This window comes from Etheostoma spectabile, chromosome 11, assembly GCF_008692095.1.
Source record: "Etheostoma spectabile isolate EspeVRDwgs_2016 chromosome 11, UIUC_Espe_1.0, whole genome shotgun sequence".
Taxonomy (NCBI): domain Eukaryota; kingdom Metazoa; phylum Chordata; class Actinopteri; order Perciformes; family Percidae; genus Etheostoma; species Etheostoma spectabile.
This window is the reverse complement of record NC_045743.1, coordinates 7,934,385-7,957,954: the sequence shown is the minus strand read 5'-3', so window position 1 is coordinate 7,957,954 and position 23,570 is coordinate 7,934,385. Positions and strand designations below refer to the sequence as shown.

The following is a 23,570-nucleotide window of genomic DNA, read 5'->3' as shown; positions in this document are numbered from 1 at the left end:
TTAAGTATGTTTTTCAGTTGTTAAACAAGGCCAAGTGTCTCTAGTACATTTTAGGTTAAAATGAAAGCTTTATTCTTTTTATACCAGTTAGATCCACAGAAGGACTATCCCTACCTGTAAGTGCGTCCGGACAAAAGATTTGCGACCTGTGTAGTCAAAGTTGCTCTTCATGAGGAAGTAGAGCAGATGGGCGGCATCGCTGCGAATGGAGCTCAGCTTGGAGTTACAACACTTCAAGATCTCATAACAGAAAGCAGCACACATGTCAGCACGTCCTTCAAAAAATGTGCAGGGAAACTAGAGGGTAAAAAAGACAGACGGGTTATCAGAGAACACTTTAGACCATAACAAGCAACGGAGCATTGTTAGGCAGGGAAACCGACATTCTTCACACCTTGTAGATGAAGGTGCGCAGTGAAGTGAAGACCTGCTTGAGGGCCGTCTCTGACTGATTGATCCGCAGGAAACAGAGGTGGACTTCAAACACCTTCTTCATTAGTGGACTGTGGCCATGGTCAGAGCACAGCTGGGTCTGTGGAGAAAGAGAGTATCATCTTAGCAATGGAAATAATATGACTGAAAAACCGGAAAATCACATTCACGTTTTAATGAAGCATTAATTGGGCCTGACCTAATCATTAGTTAACCTTAATACTGTAATTAATGAAAACCGGTCCAGTACAAAAAGTACAGTAAATGTGTGACAAGTAATATTTTATGTATTTTACCTTGAATCCCATGATGAAGATACTTAGCGTGTCCAGGACGGTCATGCACACTTCCGTAGCGATGTTAGCCTCCAGCACTGACTGATTTAACACGTCTGCATCCGAGTGACTGTAGGCTAAAGAGGACACAACAGAATGCTGTAGCTGTTTCACCCACATATCACATCATATCCCTTGAAATATGAGACATTAGTGTTAAAGAAAAAGCTTGAAAATGCCATTATGATGAAAAGATCAAGTTATATTCCAAACTGAAACACTTACTAAATTAATACCTTTCATTAAATGAATGGTGACTTGTTGGCAAGGCACACATTTTGTTTACAAACTGTAGCAAGGATGTTGTTTGAGTGCTTTAGTTTTTTTTCTTTCAATATTTACTGTACAAATGAATTTCCAGCGGGATTTTACTGAAATACATAGGTAATATTTTGGAATAAAACCCTTGATATTTTACATGGATTGCTTTTTTTCCTCAGAGACGGACATGAAAAATTAAGTTAAGCAGATGAGCTGGCTAGAGAGGGATGAGAAGATTCTGAAAGCTAATGTTCAGTTACAATAAGCATGCTCTCTGCAAACTGCCTGCTAGCCTGATACATTCTTACCATGGTCTACAGATATTCCAAGAATACTTGAAATCTTTCTTACACTGAAAACACAAAGACACTGTGTTAAATGATGCCATTTAACAGCCTGAGCACATTGCTTAAGCCCTTAAGATGAAGTCAATAACATGCTACACACATCTACCTTAGCCCCAATGTAATTTAATTTACTGATGATGCAACCTTGTCTCTTGAGGCATTTTCTGCTCAAAAGCGTGTTAACACAGGATGAGGGTTTATGTTGATGACGTTGAAAAGCATGAGTAGACTACAAAGAGTGAGGCGGAGGAGGGCGGACGTCCTCTGGTAGAGGATGTTTGATGAAATGGATGGCGCACTTACTGTGGTTAAAAGTGTATGAGTTATCCAGGCTGCTGAGCTGATGTAAGCGGGCATGCATCATTCCCGCCCTGTTACGGGACACAGGCAGAGTCTGAGACTTCCGCTCATGTGCTACAGGTCCTGCCCCATCCTGGTTCCTGATGAGGCAACAGGACAATGTTAGACAAATGGCAGGTTAGTGAAGCAGGTTAGGGTGAATAATTTGCTATTTTGCACATTTGAGTGGTGTAAATATCACTCAAATCCTGGTAGCAAAAACAGATTTGCTTGTATTCCAACCTTGGGTTATACTATTTTGTTAAACAGTTAGCTTGTTTCTTTTTTAATGTATCATGATAAAACAAATCCATTATTTGAACATTTTGGGTGACTTTTACACATGCATGTATACCCACTGTGGCATGTATGCCGTAAAGTTGTGCTGTATATTGTTTAGCATGCAGTTTAATAAAATAATTATCAAAGCAGCAGAAGCGGCAGCAGAAGCAATGAGTTACAGCAAACGCCATGCATATAAAAATGAGAAAGACAAATTCTATACATCAACTTAGAGTTGTGTCACAGCACTGCAACTTGTACAGGGTGGGAAAATATCATGCATTATATTTGAGAGAGTCAGTTCCACCTTTAGTCTTACCCAAGCAGGAGAGGGCAGGAGCCAGGTTTTAATTCATTTTGTTAAACTTGCCAGCATTTAGGTGAATAGATAGAAACAGTGATGGGAGGTTAGAGAGACTGAACACCTAAAGCCCTGTGGGAGTCATGGCCAGAGCTCCCAAATAGTGGAGAGAGTACAGTATGTGTGTTTGGATACATTATCGTGCTCAACATACAGTCACATTTTTTAACAGTCACACATAAAATTAGCTAATTATGTTACATTGGATGGTCTGGATGAAAACAATAAGTAGTCACATCACTGTCATATATGTTATTAAGTTTAATCGGCAATAATGTACTCCAGGAAATGTAGTTTGTTTTCCCATGTGTCTATCTACTAGGAGAGTGGATCCCAACTAATGATACCTCAAGGGCTATTTCTGCAGTTGCCAGAGAGTATGTGCAAAGATCATAATATTTGAAAATTACAATTTGATTTAAAGAAATATATCAAAACTTAGTCACCATTGAGACACGATTGGTTGTAACTGAGACTAGTGAAAACTAGTTAAGGAGCAGAGAAGCTGAGTTTTGTTATATGGCTAAAGAAATTGATACACACATTTATTTATATTTATATTTAGCTAAAACCAACAGATAAATGGTTAAAAAGCTAGAAGTAATAGCTCATAAAATAATGTAAGTTAGTTATTGGATAACTGGTTGAAACATACTCCAAGTGGCAGCAGTACGAATGCAAACTTGACCAAACTGATCTAAACACGGGAACCAATGTACTAAAAGCCTGACAATCGTGATTAAAACTAAAAAGCTTTAAAAGAATGATATTCATGTAACGTTTTAATACAGCAGACCATATTACCTTGCGATGTATCTCTTTCCCATGTATCTGAACTGATGGAGGCACACTCTGAGAGGAAAAGTGGAAAATCAGTCTCAAATCTCTAACTTTATTTATAATACTAGGGTTGTCGTGAAAGCAATGTAAGGTGTCTTACTCGACTAGAGTGAAGAAGTCCATTAACTCAGCAGGTGAAGCCTTGTTCCAATATGTGAACAAAGCATCTGGAAAAAGACAGAGATTGACATTAGAGAGACAATTGTTTGGTTTTTGGATTGTTGCCATGTAAGTGAGCTCAGTAAGTGAGCTCAGTGTTTAGGCAGCAACACAGAAAGACGGGGAGTGCAGATATTCAGATGGAGTGAGATGTTACCCTCAGACATGGTTTTGAGCATGTGTAAGAAGCACATGAGTAGGCTCTTGATTTCTGCCTGGTCCAGTTTATCACATCGCAGCAAGGTACTTCCCATTGTTGAAGCAGCCTGGTTCTAAGGGACAAAGAATCCAGTCAGGCAGAAGACAGACAAATATATTATCCTGTCTAACTTCCTTCGCTGCCTCAAGATAAACGGTCTACAGAAACTATTGACGGTTTATTTTTTGTAATTCCAAGAGACAAAGAGCATAACCATAGCAATTTTAAAATACAAAGACGTTTTTGTAAAGTTTACATCTGGTTTTGTGCCCATTGTTCAAAGTCTAAAGAATTCTTTCAGTCTTTGTATTGCATAAAAAATAAATAAAATATATTATATAATATATATATATATAATATATATATATATATATATATATATATATATATATATATATATATATATATATATATATACATACATACACAGTATATACACGCACACAGGGACTTTTAGAGAGGTTATGACATTCAGTTTTAATCTGGGATTACAGTGGTCAAACAACACTAGTGGAGTCATTCACTCAGATGTTGCAGGACTCTACGCATTGTGGAAAACTGCCAGTGGAAAACAAACATAATTTCTCCCTGCTGAGGCAGAGAGCAGGGAGAAAACTGAACCAAAGCAGTGGAGCAACAGCTCTACCACAACGAGGGTTGGCAATGTACCAAGCAGCACGTTCCTTTGCCAGCAGTTAGTCTAGACCATGGAACTGGCTGGGGATGACTCAGTGGAAAGCATGAGGCTATGGGCTTTGTCTTCTTGTTTTTGAGAGTGAATCACTTCAAGGCTAAAGTTAGTTTTCCTAAAAGGGTAGAAAAGCACTTTGGAGCTGTGGTGCAGTTATTTTCATGCACTTTTTAAGATTTTGAGCAGTAATTGCAAATTACCTATTAGGGTCCTCATTTCCCCCTTATGCTATTACCTACATTATGATCAAATCTACCACATAATCACAAATAAAAACAGTATTAACACAAGATGAAACACAGAACAACACAGAATGTGAAAATTATTTGTATTTAATGGACTCATGGATGGATGGATTTAGCTTGGGGCTGTCTATCAGTGAAAGCAAAAATGACACAGCAAACGTGAAAAGAATTCAAAAGTAACATATCCCTTGAGCGTGCATGCTTATCAAGATCTAGAAAAAGAGGAGACCCTGTGAGGCCCTGTGGCACGGCAGCTTTGCTTCATAGCACCACAGAATTATCTGGCAAAGAAAGGGCTTAGAGTCTAGGACACTAGGACACTCTCACACACACTTCAACATTCCCAGATGGGACACTCCAACGAGGGAGGATGACTGTGTGAAGTACTTGAAGTGGAATGATGGGCTGAGGGGCGCTCTCTGTCACACAGGGGACAGACAGTAGGGAGAAGTCCATGGTGACACGCTTGGAGCGCACCGAGAGCATGGACTCCTCAGTCTCCGTAAAGAAGCGCAGGACATTGACAGAGTGTCTCCGTACAAACTTCTCCGTCTGCCATGGCCAGCCGTACAGGTAAGGTGGGGGAGTTAATGGTACAGGTTAACAAGGGGTAACTTTCTGAGGTACTTTTGTCACAACAAAGGGACGTCTGATATGCCTAAGGGACACTGAAATGAATGTCACAGGAAGCCTACATTTGTTTTCTACTACGTATTGCATGAAATGACTTTACAGACATCTTGCAGCACTTTCTGAAATGTACCTTGTCGAGAGAGTTGGCCTTGTCATTGATCTTCTCAGGCAGGCTGTTGCCAGAATCAGTGCTGATGAGTGAGCCGCGAGATTCTGCGTGGCGCACAGAGTTAATGTTGGGGGTTGACGACGCGTGAGGTGAAGCTATCAAAAAAAGGGAGCAATTTCCTATTAATATAAAACTAAAATGTTATATTTTAATTTTTCTATAATTTATCTGTCCACTCACAGGTGCCGGAGATGACTCCAAAAACATCTTTGTGCAAGCTGGTGTCCAGAAAGGTGCTGGATCTGGGAGGTGTTATCAAAGTGTTGGCAAGAAGTGAATCTTCTCTTCCATTCTGGGAAAAAACAGTGCAACAGTTTAATGAGCCCAAACCCACATACTATACAGGGCTGTATGTAGTTTTGAAAAGTTACTAAATGTGTGTAAGGTGCAAGCATGAGGGGTCCTAGGTCCTAAACAATATTAGGTGTAATGTTTTAAAGAGTTCAACAATGGAATGGGAACAGAGAAGAAATTCATTTGTGTAATAAAGAATCCGAACCACAGTTTAAGTCCTGGCTGGAAGAAAATGAATAAAATTAGATATGATGTAGATGTAAAAAGGTTTAAAAAATATTTATGTCTACTGTATATGTCCATGTTTTGCCTACTTAAGTGGACAGCCTGGTGCCACTTCAAGAGACTTGAGTGTTTAATACCGTTTATTATTTGTTTTTTGAATAGAACTGAATATACTGTATTACAATAAATGCATATGTGTACTGCCTTATCTTTTTAATTTAATATTTATTATTTATTAATTATTATTTAAGTATTTAATTAATTTTATAAATGTGGGTACGGGTATAGATGCCAAGAGGCAGGACTGTGTTATGTTGTGATGTATTTCTGAAAAAAACACTAGGTGGCTCCTTTACATTGTTGGAGTGGTTGATGGTGAATGGGGATACTTCCTTCACATTCAGTCTGTTGACATTCTCTTGGAGCAGACCAAACAAGGGAAAGTACAGGGTGGCCAACCTGGCCTGCTGGCTCTAAAAAACAAATAAATCATCTCAACAGAATTTCCTAAAATCAGATACTGAAGTAAAGTGGAAACGCAAGGGACTGAGGTAAGAAGGCACTGCTTACTTTGGAGCTGTAGCGGTCGTCAAATGTGTGCTTTATCATCAGATTTTTCAGCACATAGATGGCTATCTGACGAATCTCCCTGAACTCCTGCAGACCTACACTGACCTCCCTGAGCAGCAGCCCGACCAGGAAGTGGTTCTTGCAGAAGTCATCTGTCAGCGAGTAATCCATCTGGAGGTCTGAGGGGAGGAATAAGATGATGAAGAGATTAGGATTTGTAGAAAAGAGAGTAAAGGATGTGAAAGGAAATTAAGTCTAATTTAATATCAATCGGACAATTAAATTAATAACAAGAAAACAGGAAAGCTTGGACAGAATACATTGTTGACACCAGTAAAACTTGGTGAACAATGCAAATATCTCCCATTCTGACAAATGATTTCTTGTGACTTTCATTTAACAATCAATGTAAAGCCAAAACAGTTTTTCAGAAAAGCTTGGATTTTGGGTTTGACAGATTAAGGCTCTTTTGATAGGCCTGCTGCTCCACAACAGTGATCGTTTTAGAAAAAGACAAACCGGATTAAAGCTTATGATTTAACAGCGGCAGCTGTACACAGATGGTTTCCAACATTATCTAAGAAATGTAAAGCAACCCCAATTCACACAAAGATTCCCCAAAATGACAGAACACATTTTTTTGTCTTCTTCAGTCTTTTAAAACCAAGCATTAAAAAGATCTGATTCTTTAGAAATGACAGTAAATAACCTAGTCATCACTAGTCATAAACACCTTACCACTTCTAGCCAGAAAAAAGCAACCTGCAGAAATATAATCCCACTTCTGTGCAAAGAGCCAATCTCAGCTTCTATACACACAAACAACCACAAATTATAAACAGTATAATCTTTCTGTACAAGGTGTTGAAAGGATAGATAAATCAAGCCACATCAACCAGGACAGAGCAAAACTGGAAGATAACTGTCTGAGTTCAGATTTTTGAGCAAATCATTTGACACATTCTAAATATAGTTGAATGATTAGATGAAAGTTTGCTCTTTCTGGAAATGACATGCAAGCAGCACCCCCTAGGTACCTACCTATATCGCATGAGTCCACAACATCATTTGGAGATAATAAAGCTAATTGTGGAACACAAAAAACAAAGCATGTTCTGCAGAATCAAAGATTGCGACAGCAACATAAAACCTGTTTAATTGGTATTTCCCTTTCATAATTATTATATATGTAGGAGTTGTACAATAAGTAGAGCTATTTTTATTTGCGTTGGCCTTTGACCGTACAGCCGTTTGGTTTGATATTCTACTTAAACAAAGACAACATAAGCAGACTGGCATTTAAGCAAGCTACCATCAGGCTTGGTACATTTGATGATCTCCTCACCTTGAAATCTTAATATCCTTCCTTTTCCAAATGGCATGGGCAGGTTTAAAGGGACATAATGCTCGTGGTTGCACACAACGCGCAGGAACTCAAACCTGAACTCGAACAGCGTCTGCATTTAGAAATGACAGAAACCAGTGAGGCAGCTTAATTACAAGACTCAAACACAATCTCCATCAAGGCGTAGACAAGACATGTTTACAGACAAGCTGTCGTACAATTTGTTTGTATAAATGCGATTACTGTTTGAATTGTGTACCTTTGGGTCTCCAGGCATAAAACAGTTAATATAGTTGTTGATCTGCTTGAAAATAAAGCCTCTGTCCATCAGGTTGAAACAGCGCTATAAAAGGATGGGGAAAAAACAAAGAAATGAATAAGTATAAGTACACTTAAAACACACAGTCTTCTTAAAACCACGCCAGGTACAGTGACCAGGGCTCCTGACCTTGATGAAGACTGCAAGACTGTGGTTGGCATTCCTGGCGGCATCTAGGTTGTCTTTGTATTTCTGAGTGATGTGTGGCATCATCATGTTGACCAGAGTCTCCACAGTGTGATGGAAGGATGCAGAGAAGCGCTGATTCCTGGACAGCTGTAGGACACAGCACGGATGTCCGTACAGATGTTATCGTACAGCATAATACACCGCAGTTTAAAATATAAGTATGGTGATTTTTCTTATTCCTCTGTGCCAAAGAGCTGCATTGTTATCAATAACACATTAATGAGCCACACTGTTGCACACCTTTCTTCATTGCATAGTGTTGGTTTTGGTCATTTTAAGGGATTTGTTGACAGTAACAAAACTATAGAATATCCCCAGCCTACTGTTACTGTAACCTCATAGTTGCCAGGCTGGTGTGACCTGCTCTTGTGAAGCTTACTTGCTTCCACTGTGGCCTCCACATTATGCAAGTAGAAGTTAAACACAGGGATGTGGTTCCTTATGCGGTATGAATAAATGCAGCCAATTAAAGGGCAGAGCAGTGTGGGACAGACTGTGGATACATAATACTTTGATGGTGGTACTGCGGCTGTCCACAAGACTTGGCATGTTTTAAACCACAGTGACAAATCTTAGCTGTTGTAAAGCAGATACCACTGAGTCAAACACACATGTTGTGGCAGACTTACCTTCACTTTACAGCTCTCAATCAAGTACTGAGCCATGGACTTGACTAAGGCTTCAAAGAAATACCAGGAGTACTGCAAGGCGGACAAACATCAATCAGAGAACAATAAAGAAATTCATGTCAGTAATAATCATACACTGTGTAATCCTTTTAAAGAAATACAAATATGTTACCTTGAGGAGTTTGTTACAAGTGAGAAAGTCAGTGGAAGGCTTCAAGATAGCAGTCATGGCTTTAGCCAACTCCTCGTGTACCGATCGGTTGGTTGAGGATGTGTGTGGCTCAGTCTTGAATACAAACTATATCAAACACGTGAAGAGAAAACTATGAGTACAAACAATAAGATACAGATAGTGAGTTGTGGTACGCGCAAGGTGAATTTTACCTTCACATATGATCTCAGGTAGTGCTCTAATCCCTCCTCGTGGCACTGGGCAACAATGTGTATCATGACTCTAAAAAGGAAACAATAGAAAAGGAAAGCATGTGTGAGCAAAGGAGCAGAGACAGCAGGAGGCCTTACTTGGGATTTACTCACAATTTTGTTTTATTTCACTTTAAATTATTACCACAAAGTTTATGCACACCAGAAAGTCTTATTGACAGGTGACTCAAATCTAAACCTCAAAAAACTAAAAAAAACATCCTGCACAATATCAGTCACTTGTACTCAATAAAAGACCATCAGGCAAAATATGTTAATAATCCTTTTGGTGTTTTCACAAACAAGCGTTTCAAAAAAGTTGTAATTTATGGAAACCATTATTAGAAATCTGCTCATTTCACATCAAAAGAAGCTTTTTACAGTTCTCTTCTAAACATAAATCCTGAAATTCTGGTATTTCTAATTCTATGTCAATTTTTTTGTCATAATTTATATGAAATTACTTGAACTTTAAGTTGTTGTTTTGTCAAGGATCGTCTCAGGAAAACTTGCCTGGTGACATTGACTGCCACGTCCTCTTGGGTGGCACTGGTTAGCACCCTGAACAGTTGATTAAGGGTTGTAGGCAGGAACTTTATCATCACATGGCTCTCCATGGCATGCAGACTCTGAGGATAACACATCACAGAGATATGTTCTTATAGAGTTTGACAGCAATGCTCTTAATGAATAATAAGGAGAAGAAATTTTGAAAAAAGTGACATTATCTTCACTCATTGCTCAAACAAAGAGCACAGAAGGCAAATAAATAATAAGAATACGTGAAAAAATTAACTGAATAACAACAACAGAAGGACATGATTGAAAAACGCCGTGCTTATCACCCACAGCGTATGCTTTATTCGCCTGGAACATGGCAGAGTGTAGGTACTGGTGCATCATTGCTGTGTACAGGAAACTAGCTCAAGCCCTGCACGTCATTTGGCGAGCTGCCAGTCTACACGACTGACCTGCTGTTTGACCCTCTGGCTATTGTTCGTGTTAACTACTGTGTTTACATTAGAACCCAAGAGATGCATTGAACCATGTGTTGTTCTACATGTCAACGTCTGCCAGGGGAACAGTGAAATGAGATTCCCATGAACTGGAATAAGAGAGTGGGTGCTGGTTAAAGTGCTAACTGAGCTACCAGTACCACAGAAAAATGGGAAAAGAATCAAGTCAGCTAGGGATAAATATTTCACAGATTAATTGTTGCCAGCCTAATATTTGCAGGTAAGGTAAAGTTAAATTCTATTTAAACTGCAACAGAAAAAGCTCAGCACAAACTGTCCAGAAGAATGTGCTGTTGACAAGCTACGGCACAGAGTAGAACATTAATCTCCACGTGATTCAGCTACAACCCAGTGTGACTGTCAGCAGTTTTACGGTGAGGATCAGCTACGGTTAGCAGAGAGGTCAAAGTGTGAAAACACGTTGAACCTTTTCCTTTAGGTATCCAAGAAAAGTATCAAATCTCACTCTGTTCTGACTTAATTCCCAATCCTCAGCATGTGCACTCAGTTACACAGTACATGCCAACATTGGAATGTAAGTGTACTGCATGTCAACATTGTGGATTAGTGTGGTTTAAATCTGACTCAGTGTAGCATCAAGTCTCTTTTAAAGTTCTTTTAAGCATGTAAACACATCACTAGCAAATACATTTTCCACCATTCAAGACAGAAACAACACCTTTAATGAAGACATAAGGTCTACACATTTAGTTGTTAAAAAGTTACATTTTAACAAATTATTTTAACTGTTAATTGGCATGTATTTATGTCAGAATTTGTATTGAATCCCCAGTTTGTATACCCACTGTTTTACCTTTAGGTATTTGACCAGTTCTCCTCCTAACACCTGGGTTTCAGGTGCAGTGCTCTGACAGTGATGAAAGAAATTGTGCAAATGTTGATCCTATGAGATACACAAAGAACATCAGATTACAGAAGTTAATTCTACAGCAAAAATTTAGATGTCACAAAGAACTAAAAGTTTGTTAAAAACAAAAAATTACCTGAGTGTAGACAGTGGACACAAGGTGAGTGGAAACCTTAAATACAGGCTTGCCTCCATCCACCCATTTGACTTCAGGGCCCGAATGCTGTCATTCAAAGAACAAATAGCAATCCATTGCTCAATATTTCAGTAATTATTCTGCATTCCATTATCTCCATAGATATGCCATTTTGTAGTAGATTTTCATATCCCACTGATAGTCACATTGTTTATATTGTGGTTTGTAGCTTTTGGCTTGGCATCTCCAAAACATCACAAACTTAATAGTCTGCACATAAATCAGCTTTGAACTAAAGGAAGAATGAAAGACAGGGCTGCACTTGAACCCTGAGTAGTAACAACCCTAAGATGCACTCTACCTTGCTGGCACCCTCCTGACAGTTAAGGTATCCAGCAGGCAGGTTGGCAGCCACAGGGATTTGACTCTCATTCATGGTCACCCGGCCGTCTTTTAGCAGGGGGAGCCAGGCGTAACCCACTGAAAGCAGAGACAGAGGCAAAGCTAGTCAGCTAAGAGCCTGATGCTTAAAGCCAGAAACAATATAAAATGTACAAAATACAGATAATTTAGATGACATGACTGTGAATCAGTGTTACCTTGAGTCTCAACCAGGTCTCTCTTTTTGGTGCTGGCCTTGCTGTTGCTGTCACAGCTGATGTGGTGGAAGGTAAAGAGCAGATGATGTTTCTCGTGGAGCTGGGTTGGCAGCTCAATCTTAAACTAAGGAATTAGAGCACAAATAAACATTCAGTCATTGATTGTATTCAATTTACCTTTCTGACATTTGTCGCAGTGTGTCTTACCTCATCATAGAATTCGGGGGTTTGCTGGTGATGTAATACTGCAGCAAAGGCATTTTTGGTAAGCAAGGGTCCCCCGGTTTCCATAAGCACTGTGGAATTTAAAAAAATTGTTATTTGGGCCTGGGTGGGAAGGGGGCACCCTTGGGGATTAGAACCCCTTTCCAAAGATTAAGTTTACCTTGATGAAAACCCTCTTTCATCTGACCCTTTGAACTAAATCAGACAGCTATGTTTCTAGCCTGAGGACACAAACAACCAGCACAATTGACTTGACTTGAAAAGTGCTGAAGTTTCAGACCACAAAGACTTTAGTTAGAGAATTTCAAGAAACCTTCAAATTAAAACTACACAATAAAGGTTTGCAAATTAAAAAAAATACCTTTGCAAACGACTTTTGGCTGTCGTACTTCAAGTGCTTGGGTAGGTAAGGGGGGTTTTTGTTAGATGGTGAAAGGCTGAGAACATTTGGCTATGTACGGCACAAACTCCTCCACTTCAAAGAAGATGTTGGTCTTGTCGCTGCATCAAAGCCCTTTCCCGGAATGTGGTGAGGAAAACCAAACATAACAATTTAAAAAAAGGAGAGAAAAAAAAACAGCCGCAGACAAAGGGACCCATCGCCTGAGCAGGAAAAGCTTTAACTTCATGGGCTGCGCAGAGTGAATTTAGAGGCCTTACTTGTTAAGTTGGGGGCTACATTGTCTATGGTAACATCAAGGTTTCCTAGGATCACAGGCAGCTTGGCCATCTTCTCTGGCCTGAGGAAATGAAAATAAAATCCTGTTAAGCCTTTGCTATAATTTACAAATGACAACTGAGCAGTATTTTCCAAAGTACAACCTATAGGAACATATTTTCCATATATGCCTTTCCAGAACATCTGCAAGACTACTCAGACAACTTATAATACACAGGACTCATAGAAACGCGTTACTAACTTTCTGAAATCAGCCAGCAGTTTAAGCATATCCTCATTAGATAGCTTGTTGCTGTCCTGTCTGAACAGGGCTGAGAAACGAGCACTTTTGTCAAGCGTCCCTGAAGCATCTTTGAACAAAGGCCTTTAGAAAGGAAAAGAAGAGTTAGAAACATTGCACCTACCTAAAATGTTGAAATAAACAAGAGCACTATGATGATAATGTTAATATGTGCAGTCTAGAGCTTTAACATACAATTATTTACATAATTGATTAATCTGTTTCTGTTTTTTTTCTCAAAATTTTCCGATTAATTATTTTGTTTGTCATTAATGGCACAAACTTCTAAAAAACTTCCATCAAAATTCTCCATATCCCAAGGAGACATCTCAAAAAAGATGTTTAAGTTCCACTGATATAAAACAGGAAACACAACAAATATTTAAATTTAAGAAGTTAGAACCACCGGCATTTTTGCTTGATAAACACATATTACCTGATTATCAAAATGGTTAACAAATGAGATAATAATATTTAAAGGATTATAAAGGAAAGTTGAACAAGTTTAAGTTCCTCACTGGATAAAATATTATTTTCCTGTTGGTTCCATTTGCGTTTGTATGCACAAAATGATGGCTGTGGACTAGTGAATTGTAATGCAGAAACATAGAAAAATGTAAAAGCAGTTCATAAAATAATGAAAATTATTAGTTTAAAGAACAAAAAAATCACTATTGTGTCCTTCTTGAAAGACTGTACCACATACTGCAGTGTACAGTGGGGCTTGAAAGTTTGGAACTTTCAAAATAACAAAAAACAAAAAAATGGCATCTGCAAAAGTTTGGGCACCCTGCAGAGTTAATACCTTGCACTGCCCCCTTTGGCAAGTATCACAGCTTGTAAACGCTTCTTGTAGCCAGCCAAGAGTCTTTCAATTCTTGTTTGAGGTATCTTCGCCCTTTCTTCCTTCCAAAAGTCTTCCAGTTCTTTGAGATTTTCTGGGCTGTCTGTCACGCACTGCTCTTTTAAGGTCTATCCATTTCAATTATGTTGAGGGTCAGGAGATTGTGAAGGCCATGGCAAAACCTTCAGTTTACGCCTCTTGATGTAATCCACCGTGGATTTTGAGGTGTGTTTAGGATCATTATCCATTTGTAGAAGCCATCTTCTCTTTAACTTCAGCTTTTTTACAGATGGCATCAAGTTAGCGTCCAAAATTTGCTGAAATTTTATTGAATCCATTTTTCTTTCTACTCGTGAAATGTTCCCTGTGCCACTGGCAGCAATACAACAATGCACAATTACCTGGGGTGCCCAAACTTTCGAGCCCCACTGTATGTCTGTATGGGCTGCGGTGCTGGAATGGTGTAAAGTACACAGAACTTCTGCTAAAAACTGAAGGGGAAAACCTGATTATGTACAGAAATAACTACAGTGAAAACCTTAATGATTAAACGAGAGTACCTTGCTGCCCAGGCAAAAGGCATCCTGTACTGTCCTAACCGGCAACATGCCAGCTTGGCATTTTTCAGGACCTTCTGTGCCACCTAGTGGAAAACAGAAACACTGTGATTTGAACTTCTTCACTTTAGACATATGAGTTGGTCTCAACCCTGCAGCATTGTAACATATTCAGCATGCTGCCATACACACACAAAAACTATTTTTTCTGTTTGCCTGTATCACATTACTACCCACCACAGCGCCTTCAGGGTGCACAACCACATTTGTACTGCCAAAGTCAATGCTTGTGTTGAGCGTCGGCGCAACTGGTCAGCACTTAAATACAAGGATGATTATCTGTGTATAATGTGGAATATTCTGGAATCTGGAATGGTGGAATCTGAGTCTGGAGGAACATGCTTCCTTATGTGGAGAATAGTGATGGACCTTTGTGGGTGGGGTACGTACCTTTGTGGAGTCTGAACTCTTCATATACGGCTCGGCACAGTGGTTGATTCCCCCCTGGAGCACCTTCTCTATGCGAGCCACCAGGAAGATATCTGGGTGAGGGCAAGTTACCGAGAAAACTCCCTGTGGGGACAATGAAATTGATCGATTTTATTATATAACAGAAGACACATTTAGGTAGGGGAGTTGTTGAAAAATTGTTTAGCCATGCTAATGGCATGCTAGAGATGACTGAAATATCTCAATTATTGGGAATGATTGCCATGTATTTATGTACATTCATGAGGAAAGGATTAATCCTAATGACTGAGATGGTGAACATGGTAAACATAGCAGCTAAACATCATGTTGGCATTGTCATGACTTACCAGTCTTGGATACTGCATAGCTGCCTCTGGCACCCCATGAACCAACCGCTGCCCCTCAGGGTGGGTGTCCCCTCCCCCGTTCATATACTGACTGGTGTTACTGGGCACCATGCCCCTTACAGATGGGTGGTTTAAGTCCACGTGGAAGTCAGAGGAGATCTTCCTGCTGTTCTGGATGTCGAACAGTGACAGGGTGACATAAAATGGCTCCACCTGGAGAAGGAGAGTAACAATTCTGTATTAGACAGATGATGTGGATGATGGTTTTAACCAGCCTGCATAAACTTGACAACACACAGCTAACTAGATAGTTACTGCATTACCACCGTACATTTAGGCCAGGACACAGTATAAATCCACTCTGACAGCAAATGTAATACATCACTTCCCCGTATTACTTGCAGCGTTTCACTTAGCAAACCTAAATAATTAATAACACCTGGGACAATGTGCACAGCCTTATCTAGTTCCATATTTGCACAAAATAAGGACCCGATATATACCACTGTGTAATTAAAATAATCTCATGTAAATACACTCATCTTACAGTTCTTTTGCAGTATCTAACGCTCGGGATTCACCAGTGGAGGTAGCTGGCTGGTGAATCAAAAATGCTTTTTCTGCGTGTGTGTGTGTGTGTGTGTGTGTGTGTGTGTGTGTGTGTGTGTGTGTGTATCTGTGGAGACATGTTGACTCTATAATAAACAGTTTCTGTTGAGAGGGGCAGCAGGACATCAGGCTCCATTATACAGATTGCTCGCCATTACTAAGTCTGTAGCCTGGTTGCTATGCCAACAGGAGTCCTTCAATGGCTCAAATAATGAGGGGAGTCCATACGGCCGTTCTAACAAACCATTTAATCCGTCTTTAGTCAGCCGGATAATGATATTTCTGTTATTTAAGGCCTATTGTGGCCAGTAAGAGATCAGCCTTACGTTTGTGGTTGGTCCCTCCTCGTTCTCGGCCACACAGCTTTGCAGGTTAAATGAGAGGTCATTGCAGTTCACCAGAACACGCTTACCAAACTTCTCTTCAAACTGCTTCACATCCGGCTCTATTCCTGAGAAATCAAGTTTCTGAAGACAGCACAATGGAAAGCATTACCTTTCATTAGGGAATGTTCAGTTGAATCTCAATACCGCATGGAAATTAGTGAACTAAAGCGTGCTTTACATATTACCTGTGTGTCAGGGTCCAGGGTGAACAGCTTCAATCTGGTCTCGTTCCTCATCCTAGACTCTATATCTCTTGCACTCTGAGGACAAGAAAGGCATTTCATAAATTCATTTAAACCACAACCACATCTGAAACTTCAAAAGCGTAATTTAAGAGATTTCTACTTAGTTGGTTTTATCATTAGCACATTTTTGCCATCTGGAAATGAGGCATCATATTTCACAGGCTGACCACACTGAGTAGAGAGTCAGGTGGTACCAACATACACTTCAGTGTAACCTGTCAAGCTGTTTCCTAGTTAACCGTTACCACCAGTTTCCATGCACATATGGATTTACTATTGTGTGCCACTCAGCACTGTTACAGCATGAAGAACTGAAAAAAACTACTTTGGCAGCCTGTAAGTCATATGTCAGTAAATCGTTTAAAAAAAACAGATGTTTATATTCTCAAAATCTTTAAAAATCCTGATGCAGGTGTCATAATGTCAAAGCAAGTGGCAGCCTTTTCCACTACTGGATATCTTGCAAATCTTGAATTTTGTTGGAAGCATGTTTAAAAGCCTGAGGTTTAAATTTGCAGAAAACAAATAAACGACTGAGAAATTTGGTGGGTGATAAGCAACTTTTAAATCTAAATCCAAGCCACATGTTTGTGGCAAAAAAGGCACCCTTCCTTTTAATTTCAAGAAAGGAGGAACAAAGATTTAATGCTGCAACTCCATGTGATGATTTACTGAAAGTGTGAGCAGCTAGCTGAGAAGGTAGGACCTACCTGAAAGCTGTCCATGCTGCCAGAGGAACTGTCTGACTTTCCAAGATCATCATCTACAAGGACAAACAAGAAATCATTGGATGCAAGCCAAAGATTGGAGAGCATCACCAAAATTCCTTGTGTTGTAAAACCTCCTTAATCGCTTACTGACATGTCAAAGTTCAGTAAACAGTAATTCAACTGTAAATAAATCAGTAAGATTGAGCTGGAGACACTGCAGGTCTCAATGGTACACTAATGAAAGCTCAGAGATCTCCTCAAGAACAATTGTTTTTCTCACTCATGCACAACATGGTTAATAAAAGCTGGGTAGATTGGGAAGATTAGTGGAGTGTTATGTGTAAAAGCATTCAGCCTCTTTCCTCCACGGCTAAGCCTCCTATGAGACCGGAGGTAAGTATTAAAAGCCTGGGTGGTCTGATATCACATCATTGCACTACAGGGCCAGGGAAAAGTTGGGGTGAAGTGAGCCTCGAGTAGTGAGTGGATGTTGGTGTGAATGAGCTTCAGCTTCATAAAGTATCCCAGAGTAAATAAACGGATAATGATGAGTGGACTTACTGGATCTTCAAGTATAGTTAATTATTATTTTGGATATAATAACTGGGGGAATGTTTCATCTTAGGAGCTTAGTGTAAAACATTTCACCATTGCAGCTTCTATAACAATTGCGTCAATTAATTAATTAAGGTTTATCAAATGTTTAGGGCTGCAACAAATGACTATTTTCATTATCAATTATCCTGTCAACTATTTTCTTCATTAACATTTTGTCTATAAAATATAAGTGAAAAATATCCATCACTATTTCTCGAAGCCCCAGCTGATATCCTCAAATCTTGGTTTGCCCAAACGTCCAAAGCTCAAAGATATTCACTTTACCACCAGAAGACTAAGGAAACCAGTTCAATTTACGAAGCTGAAACTGGACATTTGTTCCTGAAAAAGGTATTCAAAATGATAAATTATGCAAATAGTTTCAGATTAATTATCTGTTAATCAACTAGTTAAATAATTGTATAATCATCGCAGCTCTGCACATTTTAACCAGAAACTACAGTAGAGGTCATGTTGTCTGGACACTTTAAGAAGTAAAACACTTATATAATTCACGTAATGTGGCTAGCGTGACCACACAAAAGCTGCAAAAAACTTATTTTTTTCATTCAAGTTTCGTAATTAAACCACAAACGTTTTTACAAGACAATGAAAAATATAAATTGAACTTTGATAATATTTTGACTAACACAAACTAATATTTCATTTCATATTTGTGTTACTTCGAGCGCTGGAAAAATACACACACACACACACACACACACACACACACACACACACACAAACACACACACACACACACACAAACACACAAACACACAAACACACACACAAACACACACACAAACACACAAACACACAAACACACAAACACACACAAACGCATATGCACACATGCACACCATCATGAATGTCTCCATTCCTCTTCTCTTGCATGGCGATCTCAAAGCTGCTGTGTAATATCTTGTTGAGCGTGTTGATCCAGTCCTCCATCTCTCCTTCACTGTCTGAAGCCAGCAGGTAGGTGCTCTTATCCTGCATCTTCAGCTCAAAAGCAAACCGTCGAACCTTGTTGTTCTGCATCCACAACAATCAGATAAGGAAAGCAGGACAGAAGAGAAAAGGGGAGAGAAAACAACAACTTTTTTATCAAAAAGGGGGCGGTTTTGTTCACAATTATAATTTTAACACACAGTTCTGGACATGGCAGGCTTTTATCTCACTATTCAAAAGTAACATCTGACAACTGCCTGCTTACCAGATTCTTACACATAGTTTATGATCTAAACTTCCTTGTAGTACACTGTTTGAGCCTGGAACAATAAAGTCAATATTCGAAAAAACAATATAATTGACTAAAAATTTAAGTTCCAAAGATCTGAAAAAAAATGGACAATGTGAGTTAGGGAGGAACAGATTTTTCCATCTGCGTAACAAAGCCTGCAGCTCTGCTAGGACCACAGCAGACACTTTTCTAAAGATAAATGGAGCTGCTGAGTGAAATCAACAGAAAATGAGCCAGATCTGCAGTGCTGGACTATGACCTCAATGAAGTCTCTGTACTATTTGGGCTTTTCTCTTTTACAGCCTATTCAGAACCTATAAATGCTGATTCAGCTGCAGTTATCCATGACACAGCGTTTTAATAAAGTATTCAAGCAGTATTTCTTGAGTTGAATATGGAAGTCATCTTATTTTTGTCAGCGGTTAGTGGATTGTTATGCTGTGGTTATCATTGTAGCCTGTCTGCAATGTTCAAACAGCAGAGTGGGAGTGATAGGGAGGGAGAGTGACTGAGTAAACATGGAGAGGGGAAATAAAACTGCAGTCTTGATAAACAGACTTAATCATCTGAAAGGTAGGAGGACTGGTCTCAGTTGCTGCACACATCCTCTGGGAAATGAGTGGACAAACCAGTCAAAATAGTTTTCATGATATTATTAGTATGTGTATTGTTATGACGGTAAAGTAGGAGAAAAGAAAAGTAAAAATTAAACCTTAAACCACATTTATCAGTAGATCACTAGTTTCTAAGCCCTTTTGTTCTTTGTTAACCTATAGGGACTGCTGTTCACCTCATTATGTAGCAAATGCGAGTGTTTGAGCATATGATGGCATCTTAACAAAGCACAGGAGACGCTTGAGACTCAGAATAACGTCACTCCACATGCCATTATAGCTGCAGAGTTAAACATCTGCAGTCCTCACAGAGCAGTTTCTGCTGGCTGAGTTTAAGTCAGATGATCTTTGTGATTTTTCTTTGTGTTATACAAGGGGCTGTGCGGTGCTGCTGAATCACTGCAGCAGGTTGACTATTAACAGAATACTGATTGAAGGACAGGCTCTATATCATAATCAACTGAATCACAAAATATTTTGAGAGCATCTTCTTAATTTGATGTATATGCAATCAGACTTTTTTATATTTTATTAATCAGGTTATTATACACATTACACACAGGCCTGAACTACACACACCTATACACGCACTAATGGAGAGATGTCAGAGTGAGGGGGCTGCAGCTGTCGATGTACAGGGGCCCTGAGTAGTTGGGGTTCAGTGCCTGACTCAAAAGCAACTGGCACCTCTCTACCAATCCCCCACCACGCTTGGGTCCTTATGGGGAGTTGAACCAGCAACCTTCTGGTTCCCAACCCAACTTCCTACAGACTGTGCTACTACCCACTTAACTGACATAGCCTCCGCTGGTTAGCATTCCCTGGTGCTTTGGTTAACCGGTCCTCACAACATCCATCCAGATTTTGTATGTATTCCATACGTTTTCTGCATGTCTACACAGCTGGTCTGTAGATTATTATTAATGAGATACATACATGTATGAACCCCTTTTTGGACAAAAATGTTCCTCTTATTGTCCGTTAAATTTAATTTCTAAGAAAATTTGAATTAAATGTTGAAAAACTGATGACAAATTTCTGTGTGTGTGTGTGTTTAATAATTACATTTTAAGTTTTGATTAGTGTATCCACCTTGTTTTGTTTTAATCGTTTAAGAAATAATAATAACAAAACATATTATTCATAATGAGGTTAAAGTAAGGGATTTGTGATATAAAACATACTGTATGTTATTGCACAGAAATTGGAAAATGCAATACTCTCGTGTTTCTTGCCAGACTGGACTGAACCAGGAGGTCTTGTACTTCCCTTCTGCCAACACTGAGGAATGTAACAGAGTAAAGGTTTGTGGTTGAAAACTTGGTGGTGGTGAGTTTTGGGGGAACTCAGGGGCATGGCACGGGCACCATAATCTACACTGATAAAACCTCAAAAAATAGCATTGAGACACCATGTGCGACCCTTTCCTCCTTCAAAATGCTGGGCTGATAACTCTCCCCCTTCACATGATAGGAATCATGTTCCGGGAAGACAGTCCTGGACAAATACTCAACCAATTTTAGATTGATGCCAGCTGGGTGCCTCATCAGTAAGGTCAGTTTCTTTCCATCTATTGAGATGATAGACAGATGATAATGCACCTAGTGAGTGCTGGCCTACACTCAGATGCATGCATGTGGCATTGATTGTGAGGCCGGTGGAAAGTGCATGGAAGTGAGACCTCAGCATTCACCTTGTTTTACCAGTGGAGAGTCTGCAGTAAAACCTAACCTTGGGGTAGAGAGAACTCAGGTTTCAGGGAAATGAACAAGAGAGGGTCTCACAGTTTTCAGCAGCAGACCATCATAGTTAGAGAAAATTTGCTATGGCTTTGTTATATAATTTGTTGTAACTTACAGTTTATTCTGCATGTTGAAAAATATGTTTGTAGAGAAAAGAATTGTGAAGAGGAAGTTGCTATGTCCGTTTTCTCAGTTTATTTCCATGAGGGACAAGGCCATGGGATATCCCGTTTGGCAAAGCAGTTCATCCAGTGTCATCGCAGTTTAACAATCGCAGCCTTCGTGCCAAAGATAAAGCAAATTTTAGAGCATACCTGAACCACACCCATACAGGAGTCTAAGAAGATGGTTCCTTTGGGCTCTTTGGAAATCTTCTCATCCTTGTAGAAATTCAAATTATAAGAGCCGTCCCCGAGCTGGGTTAGATGGAAATACCTCCTCTTGAATGACTGAAATTAAAAGAAGAATTAGCATTCAAGTTTAAAAAATTGGAACAACAAAATTCTGTGTTTTGGTCATAGCAATTCCAAGTCCTCTACACACCCTTTGCATGATACAATATAAAAATGATTAGACTGAAGACAGAAATCTATACTCTGCTAATATGTAATGTTTTGTAATGTTTTCAATTTTTCATCATTGCTACAAACACAACATAAATACAATACATCATTTGTAAAGTAATGGGGCTACAACCAAAGCTTATTTTCATTATATATTTATCTGTTAATTATTTATTAATTAAGCGTCTTAATGTCTGAAAATTGTGAAACATGCCCACCACAATTTCCAACAGCCAAAATGTCTTCAACTTGCCAAAAGCCAATCCTGACTCATTTTAGATGCCGGAACCATCAAATTATCAGTTAATTGACTATTGGTTTGAGTTCTGAATGTGGCCACAACCACTGTCTCACCCTCATGGTGACGCTGATAGCACTGTTCATGTTGCCTTTATAGAGCCAGCCATGTTTGGAAAAACCACCTTTCTGGGATCCCAGGGAGGCCGTATCCTGCAGAAAACAATGACACAAGAGCAGACAATCCTCGCATTATATCATATTATATATATATTATATATATATATATATATATTATATCATATCCACATGTACTAATGAAGTAAAATTCACATTTTCCAGCTTTGTGTGTGCGAGCATATGTTGCCATTTTAACAAAGCGCAGGAGCACTTAGAGGCTCAGTATGACATCACTCCACATGCCATTACAGCTGCAGAGTTAAACATCTGCAGTTTCACTCAGAGCAGTTTCTGCTGGTTGGGTTTAAGTCAGATGATCTTTGTGACAGAGCAGAAAACTCATCAACTGAATGTGGAATAAAAATGGGCCAGGCAATGCTGCTGAATTACTGCAGAAGGTTAATCCTCAACAGAATGCTTTACTTATTTAAGTACAGGCTCTGTATCAGAATCAGTGTATATCCAGCTGAATCACAACATATTATGAGAACATTTTAATTTGACATATTTTGACTTCAAACAGACTAGAGGAATGGGGCACAAATGTAACAAGGGAGTGGAATTCACTTCTTGTGTTGTTTTTTGTTAAACACACCCTGCTGAAGCCTCGCCTAACTGTGTAGAAAACCTTTGATGTTGTGGTTTGAGATGATACAGAGCAGAACAAGATGTAGGTCTGTCTCAGTCCAAACAAGCAGGGAGAGGAACATTAAACAAACTATGACTAATAAACAAAATAAATACAGATACATGACATGAGGACCAGATCATCTCACACTCATAAGGTGGATTAGATCACATACGCCCCAATACAAAGCTACCCTGATCCACCAGCTATTGGGATCTGTAAAAATAAACCAATTAGGAGAGTAATGAAGGAAGAAGAGCTGGGTGTTGTCCTGGTTAAGATCAGGCTTGCGTGTCATTTACAGATACACTTCCTGATTTTGAAAGACTACAGTGTATCCCTGACAATTTCACACAATGAGAAGAGTGAATGGCCTTTCAAGATGTCTTCATTCTGCTCCGGAGCTACTTCTTTTTCTGTCAGTCTAATAAAGCAGAAGGGGATTTTAAAAGTGCTGGAAGGATTTATAATATTTTAATGTGCCTTGTGGAGTGATCTAAAAAG

General features: G+C 39.3%; 1 protein-coding gene across 1 annotated transcript in view; it reads right to left on the bottom strand.

The window, feature by feature from the left end:
* The window catches only part of zmp:0000001200 (dedicator of cytokinesis protein 9), a 55,089-nt gene that overhangs the window by 8,340 nt on the left and 23,179 nt on the right, over positions 1 to 23,570 (bottom strand). The window contains exons 6-41 of the mRNA XM_032530329.1: positions 22,376 to 22,471; positions 21,773 to 21,907; positions 18,720 to 18,894; positions 17,260 to 17,312; positions 16,490 to 16,564; positions 16,245 to 16,385; positions 15,310 to 15,522; positions 14,942 to 15,064; positions 14,495 to 14,577; positions 13,052 to 13,174; positions 12,792 to 12,871; positions 12,521 to 12,528; positions 12,292 to 12,319; positions 12,114 to 12,202; positions 11,907 to 12,030; positions 11,669 to 11,787; positions 11,308 to 11,394; positions 11,118 to 11,207; positions 9,801 to 9,916; positions 9,249 to 9,318; positions 9,037 to 9,162; positions 8,865 to 8,936; positions 8,176 to 8,322; positions 7,987 to 8,070; positions 7,728 to 7,839; positions 6,383 to 6,561; positions 6,169 to 6,285; positions 5,474 to 5,585; positions 5,255 to 5,388; positions 3,514 to 3,628; positions 3,298 to 3,364; positions 3,162 to 3,209; positions 1,679 to 1,815; positions 729 to 844; positions 395 to 532; positions 115 to 297 (exon numbers count right to left, since the gene is read on the bottom strand). Of these exons, the coding sequence (XP_032386220.1) occupies positions 115 to 297; positions 395 to 532; positions 729 to 844; positions 1,679 to 1,815; positions 3,162 to 3,209; positions 3,298 to 3,364; positions 3,514 to 3,628; positions 5,255 to 5,388; positions 5,474 to 5,585; positions 6,169 to 6,285; positions 6,383 to 6,561; positions 7,728 to 7,839; positions 7,987 to 8,070; positions 8,176 to 8,322; positions 8,865 to 8,936; positions 9,037 to 9,162; positions 9,249 to 9,318; positions 9,801 to 9,916; positions 11,118 to 11,207; positions 11,308 to 11,394; positions 11,669 to 11,787; positions 11,907 to 12,030; positions 12,114 to 12,202; positions 12,292 to 12,319; positions 12,521 to 12,528; positions 12,792 to 12,871; positions 13,052 to 13,174; positions 14,495 to 14,577; positions 14,942 to 15,064; positions 15,310 to 15,522; positions 16,245 to 16,385; positions 16,490 to 16,564; positions 17,260 to 17,312; positions 18,720 to 18,894; positions 21,773 to 21,907; positions 22,376 to 22,471 (3,915 nt within the window). The remainder of the gene's footprint in view (positions 1 to 114; positions 298 to 394; positions 533 to 728; positions 845 to 1,678; positions 1,816 to 3,161; positions 3,210 to 3,297; positions 3,365 to 3,513; positions 3,629 to 5,254; positions 5,389 to 5,473; positions 5,586 to 6,168; positions 6,286 to 6,382; positions 6,562 to 7,727; positions 7,840 to 7,986; positions 8,071 to 8,175; positions 8,323 to 8,864; positions 8,937 to 9,036; positions 9,163 to 9,248; positions 9,319 to 9,800; positions 9,917 to 11,117; positions 11,208 to 11,307; positions 11,395 to 11,668; positions 11,788 to 11,906; positions 12,031 to 12,113; positions 12,203 to 12,291; positions 12,320 to 12,520; positions 12,529 to 12,791; positions 12,872 to 13,051; positions 13,175 to 14,494; positions 14,578 to 14,941; positions 15,065 to 15,309; positions 15,523 to 16,244; positions 16,386 to 16,489; positions 16,565 to 17,259; positions 17,313 to 18,719; positions 18,895 to 21,772; positions 21,908 to 22,375; positions 22,472 to 23,570) is intronic.